We start from the raw sequence: 6,419 nt of genomic DNA on the forward strand, positions 1-6,419 counted from the left end.
ATGAGTGTATATTCGCTAATTTCGTGCAATTTGGTTTCAAGTAGAATATAAGGTTGACGGAAACCCGGGGACCGCGCCTACCTGATGAGCCCCAAGAAAGGCAAAACCGGTCGTGGGCTGTCCACGGATTTTCAGCAACATTTTGAGCAGTACATTACAAAGATATACAAGTTTTCCCTTAATTCGCTGTACTGGTTGCTTAGTTTGTGATTCGTGTTTGACCATGTCTGTGTCCAACTCTTTGAAATATCTGATTTATACTAGAAGGCAGCCTTTGGATGAAGGATTTATATCCTCAACAGGGCATCACCTCCTCCTATGTAGCTTCAACCCCATCGGGTCCCATACAAAGTCGGTTCTCCTCTTTTTTGACATCCAGAGAAAACACGGAGAACATCTCGCGTTCATAACTTGCCACACCTAGATATAACTTTTCACTGAATCAACGTTTTAAAGGAAAGCTTCAATGCCTTCGCACACTGCAGACCTCTTTCAGCTTTCGAAGATGGAATGTGCAACAGGCTGATTGTGAAATGTAAATTAACCACCATGATTGAGTTCAGAAACGACTTTTGCCGACAGTGTATTTCCCACTTTGAGGGTAACCTGTGCCTAAAAGCATCGCTATCACTGTTGCCACCCGTCAACAGTGTGTACTACGCGAACCTAAAGGGAGATTCCAACTCGGTTACTAACAGTGCACTTACTATATCAGTAAGTGACCAGTAGTAGACCAGTAGTGTGATTGACTCACACATGGACAGTGTTTCTATCCCGTTTATGAATTGTGTGCCAGACCCGACACCGGTTTCGGGACTGGTACAATTCACGTTCATGTCAATGCTGTTGGAACACTTGTCCACCTGTCTTGGGACAATCATTCTGGTGAGTTCACACCAAAGGGGAGGAACACTGTACTCCATTTCTGCCCTTACTAGAGCTTAGTAGCGATGCACATCCTTGGCCCTAGTGGAGTAGAAACTCCGCGCACTTCACCAGAGCACTGAATTTTCACGTCTGAACAGGCGAAAATCACGGGTGAGCAATGTGTCTGCTGGGCGATTATCGTCACCGTACACAGTGTCTCCGCTCGACGGCTGTGCCGACAAGCATTCAGTAGGAACTCACTCTGATCGAGATCAAGATGTTCAGGACTTACCGATCCAATTCATTTTGTAGCCCATCGGATCGATCTTGGAGAATGTTCAACAGGTTTGTCAGGACTTGATTCTTGTTCTCCAAGTGGAAGATGTAGGAAACCAGTTCACGTTCTCGTCGTTCTGCCTCGGCACGTAGTTCATTATTATTGTCTTCGAGGTAGGTCACGCGTAGTTGGGCCGTGCAGGCCTGTTCTCGGGCGGCAGTCAAGTCGGCTGTCACCTCGTCTGAATAGAATGCCATTCGGTCACAGGGACGTTTGCAGAAACGAGAAGATGAGAGAGTACTAGATTACCGTTGTGATAAAGACCATGTAGAGAGGTTTGTAATCAAAAGAACTTATGTATACAAACCAGGTGATTACTGTGGGCTCTCGGCAGGTACACGAAGGAGACATTCTGCTATTTTACATGTACCTAAGTACCAGTGAACCTTTTCAAAACAGGATCCGATGTAACATTTAGTCAACGGTGTTGTTTTTATCGTTTTTCATCCAGGTTTTCTGGATGATGTCTCGAGGCGTAGGCAACTTGGAATGATTGTGGTAGGCTAGTACTCGGTCGCTTTGCCATCCAGTTTAATCCTTTTCTTCAGAATGAGGTCGATGTTAAACTGACGCTATTTTGGGTACCCTTCTAGAACCACGGGTTGTATATTAAATGAACCGATCGCTATTCCGTAGCGGTTGTTGTTCGCTTTACTTCTTCGGATACAGACGGGGCAGGTTTTTTCATCTAACGAGATAGATAGAACAAGGTACAAGTCTCCAACTGATGGTTTCTTCATGTGCGTATGGCATACTTCTCTCCAGTGAAGGTATGCCAAAGAGTAACAGAATATTTACATTCAGTAGCCATTATTATATATATACATGTAGTTCCACTTTGCGATTCTAATGAGCGAAACTAGGACGGTTTACACGTGATGTCTTGAGAAGGCAGTTTGCGTTTCCGCAAAAATATAAGCTGCAAAACTGTGAGAAGAAATGACCGAGGTCGAAAACCACCCGTACGTAAGCTGGAGAGCAGCAGCTGATATGTAAGAAAAACTAGTGTTTAGCTTGCCTCGACCGAGCTACAACATACCCAGCTCTTCTTCTAAAGATTTGATCTCGTGAGCCAGTGCTTCTCGACTCATGTGTGGAGTGGAACTACCCTTCTCTTGCGCCCTCCGTGAGCGTTGTTCTACTTTTCGTTCATCGGCGCGTAAACGTGCGTTTTCATCTTGCAATTCGGCCACACGTTTCTTCGATCGAGAAAGCTATAGGTAGCACGAAAATGCACCAATTTAGGATTCTGTTTGTAACTGGATTATGAGAACAACCTGAAATTTGGAAAAACCAACCTGTATTTCCTGTTCTTTTATGGTTTCTCTCGCATCATTGTATTTTTCTATCCACTCATGGTCCCGTTCGATTGATCCAATGAGAGCAACTTCACGTGCAAGGTGACGTAGTCGCCTGTCTCCTTCCTTCAGCTTGCTCTTAATCGCTTCATTCTCTCGTACCAAAGCTTCCATTCCAGCACTGCTGTCCACAGTAGAACGTCGGCTGTCTCCTTCTGTGCATCTGAGCCTTTGGTTTTCGCTTTCTAGCCGATCTCTTTCGTGTTCCATACGTGCGAGATGATCTTGAATCAAGTTAAGTTGATTCCGCAAACTGTCTAGTTCCTGTGAATCTGTAAATTTTCAAGGCGAAAATGAAGTATTCAATAAAGTAACTCTTGTTATACTTTTCCGACCACTCAACCACACTACCCGATCGGCGAATTAAAACCGGTATCGAATCGGCCACAACCATCTGTGCGGAGGGTTTGGTCACATTGGTTGATGTTGCTTGTGGAGCCCGTTGGGTGGGATATTACACACGAGTCCGTGGAATTATTGGGAGAGGTTGAGCGTATCAGTCCAACAATCAGCGTAATTTGTCGATGGGTAGGCAACAAATGCGGTTAATGCAAGTCGAACTTTACAAAGGAGTCCTCAATGTATACCGAGCCTTGTGAAAAAAATCGTTCAGCCGTAGCACCAAATCGGCCACAACCATCTGTGCGGAGGGTTTGGTCACATTGGTTGATGTTGCTTGTGGAGCCCGTTGGGTGGGATATTACACACGAGTCCGTGGAACTATTGGAAGAGGTTGAGCGTATCAGCCTAACAATCAGTGTAAGTTGTCGATGAGTAAACAACAAATGCGGTTACGGCAAGCTGCACTTTACAAAGGAATCCTGAATGCATACCGAGCCTTGTGAAAAAAATCGTTCAGACGTAACACCATTTCGCTGTCTTAACTGCCATGCCACCCGAAGGAAGCACGAGGTCTGGGATACTGCCAGGTTGTCCAAGCCTGGACAAGGAAAGTCGAGATTCAGAGGTTGGGTTGGATCCATGTACATTCCAGTTAGTAAATGTGCGCTATAACAACTGACTCTTCTCGCTCCTCTGCGTGGGATGCACACGCTGATTACTCCGAATATTGGTTTTTAGCACAAGCTGCTTTCATCACGGAAAATCCCCAAACCTCTTCTCTCCACCGGCAAAATGTAAGTGGGCCGAAAGGAAAAAGGGTTCACTTGACGAGCCCACCTTCCGTCTGAGGATTCGCACTTGAGGAGCCAGCTAACACGTGATCACGAGATGTGACCTCTGTTACTAAAGCGGGAGTGACGCGATGTCCTGTTCAAGTGTGAGTTAACCACACAGCTGGTGAACCGCCCATGACCGAATTACATCTGCTCAAATGCCAGAGGAGAGATCGTAGGTTTGAAACTGCTTGGATTTGCCTGAGAGGCGCACGATTGATGATACCCAATAAAGATGAAACAACTGTACCGAGCTTCCTGGCTTTTCAGCATAGATTGCCGTCATTATAGGACGAATCATTTATTGGAAATTCCAAAATCTCCTTAAACTACTAGCAATCGATTAACAACCCAGGCACGACAGAAGCACACACACTTACTTCCTGCCTGTCTCTTGAACATATAGAATTCCAGTTCAAATCTATAAAGTCGATTGCGTAGGTGGACACAAGACCCGTTTCCGCAACAGGTGTCTTCCACCTGAACATCACGCCGTGTTCGGGTTCGTCGTTGAAGAGTGTCCAGAGCAATTACCGACGAGGTAAAGACGTTCTGTCCGTCTATCTCCTTCGTCTGTCTTGGCAGGTGAGATAGATACAATACGGAACCAAACAATACACTAGAAATTATGAGTAGGGCTATGCTCAGACTGAGTAATATGTAGACTATCCAGGGTGCTGGATGTTTGGCAGTGTGGTCTGATACCTGCATTTCGCAGTCTGACTGAACTTGGTATGGTCAAATTACCGTGCCCCCCTATTTATGTGGTCAAATTCAGGTGAAAAAGTAACCTGGTCCAACTTACGAAGACGTAAAACCCATCCATTATACACTTTTTTATCTAAGCACATTGTTTGTCGATACCATTCGCTTCGAACAAACAGGCTGACAGCCTGTTGATGATCTGATGGAAAGCCGTCCTAGAGAACTGTCGCCACCGTCAGACATTAGTGGCATTAGTGGTTTGTGGCCCACGTGGTTGGAAAACTGTCAGTTGTCCTTTGAGGGGTAGGGCCTAATGATGACAAAAGAATTGACGATTAAGGAGCACTCGAACAACACCTAATCTGGTCAGCCGATAGTGGCTCTTCATTGACCATAAACTCATGGTGGAAAAGAATTTTATTCACTGTGACCAATTGACCTCAAGTCTTCTAGTCCCAAATGAATGACAATTGTCGCTTTTGTTTTTTGATGGGATTCGTGTCTATTTAGCAAGTAAAGCTGCTCACTCAAGCTCAAATTACAAATTAAGGGCCACAAGGTGATAACCCACATTCTGGAATTATTGAACAAGGTAGAGAAGCCTAGAACTCACCTAACTGTGGGGACCCAGTAATACGGCTAGGTCCTGTGCGCTGTAACCTCCCCTGGGCTGCTGTTAGGTCGCGTTCATAAGCGAGAATTTTGCGCCGTAATCCCAGGTTTTCTTCTTCAACCAAGTTCAACTGTCGCCGGGTAGCCGTTAACTCTGTTTCCATTTGGCCTGGTGATGATTTCATCCCGTTTCCAACTGAACCATCTCCAGCGGTATTGTCAGGTGTCTGAGATGATTCGCTGGGGGTTCGTGGCTGAGCTCCAGCAGAGGCTGAACGAACCGTCTGACCGAACTGGAAGGGATCCTTTGGCTATGATTCAGGTAGGGAGGTGTAAAAACCACATTAAATTAACTAACCTGTGTTCGTAACAAAATACACACAAGGAACTCATAAAGACCTCGCGTAAACTATCGAATGTCCCACCTGAGTAGTGTAAAGTCGCTCCAGCTTCTTCGAAAGCAATTCATTCTCAACTTGTGATTCTTTAACACGCCGTTTCATTTTTCTGACTTCTTCCTCTGCGAAACGCAGTTGTTCTGACAGGTCCGTTTCCCTTTCCCTAGAGGCATCCAGTTCCCGCTGGAGTTGTTGCTCCTCAAAAGATGCTTCGCGAGAAAGGGAGGGTCTTGAGTTTGTTTGTCGGGACTAGAGAACAATGAAGAGCACGTGCTTGAAATTAACAGGACGTCAAAACAAGAATATTCCAATTACAGCAGTGTTAGACTTACGGTGATCGTGTATTGACAAGACAATTTGAACTAAAGTGACGGGGTTACAACTGTGACCTTGAACACTCAGAAGGACGTTGGATGCGTTGGATAAAATTAGGAAAAGTTCGAACGTGTTTAATGAAAAATCACCTTTTCTTTGAGCCTCTCACTGTGTCCTTGAATCACTACCAACTGTGTTTCTATGATCGAGTTCCGTCACCTGACGTGCAGGTTCTGTTGGAACGGTAACACCAACTTTCGTTGAGTTTTTTTTCATTTCACGGTCCACATCAGTCACTACAGCTGTCCGGATGTGAAAACGGATTGAGATGCTGTCGCTTTCGTCACCGGTGGCACAAATGGGCCCATAAATGGCAACAAAAAGCTCGCAGGTAACAGGTTATATCAATTGTTTGCCCAGTCCCATAACGACAATGACGATTATTGCACGCTATGAAACGCAAAAGTACCAGTGCCAATAGTTGACTTCCCAGCATCGTATACTCTACCCTTTTGATGAGTCGTACTTCACTGCAGGTGATGGCTCAGTGAATCCATCGATATCAAATAATTCTGTTCCAGTAGTGTGGCACGGAGTGAGAGAGAGAGAGAGAGAGCGAAGGGGGCAGCCTTGACAAAAGACCATCATTGGC

General features: G+C 45.4%; 1 protein-coding gene across 1 annotated transcript in view; it reads right to left on the bottom strand.

The window, feature by feature from the left end:
* The window catches only part of T265_04840 (hypothetical protein), a gene marked incomplete at both ends in the record, with an annotated part of 74,569 nt that overhangs the window by 41,660 nt on the left and 26,490 nt on the right, over positions 1–6,419 (bottom strand). The window contains 5 exons of the mRNA XM_009169686.1: positions 1,160–1,385; positions 2,244–2,418; positions 2,503–2,834; positions 5,056–5,365; positions 5,480–5,701. Coding sequence (XP_009167950.1) covers positions 1,160–1,385; positions 2,244–2,418; positions 2,503–2,834; positions 5,056–5,365; positions 5,480–5,701 — 1,265 coding nt within the window. The remainder of the gene's footprint in view (positions 1–1,159; positions 1,386–2,243; positions 2,419–2,502; positions 2,835–5,055; positions 5,366–5,479; positions 5,702–6,419) is intronic.

This window comes from Opisthorchis viverrini, assembly GCF_000715545.1.
Source record: "Opisthorchis viverrini unplaced genomic scaffold opera_v5_85, whole genome shotgun sequence".
Taxonomy (NCBI): Eukaryota; Metazoa; Platyhelminthes; class Trematoda; order Opisthorchiida; family Opisthorchiidae; genus Opisthorchis; species Opisthorchis viverrini.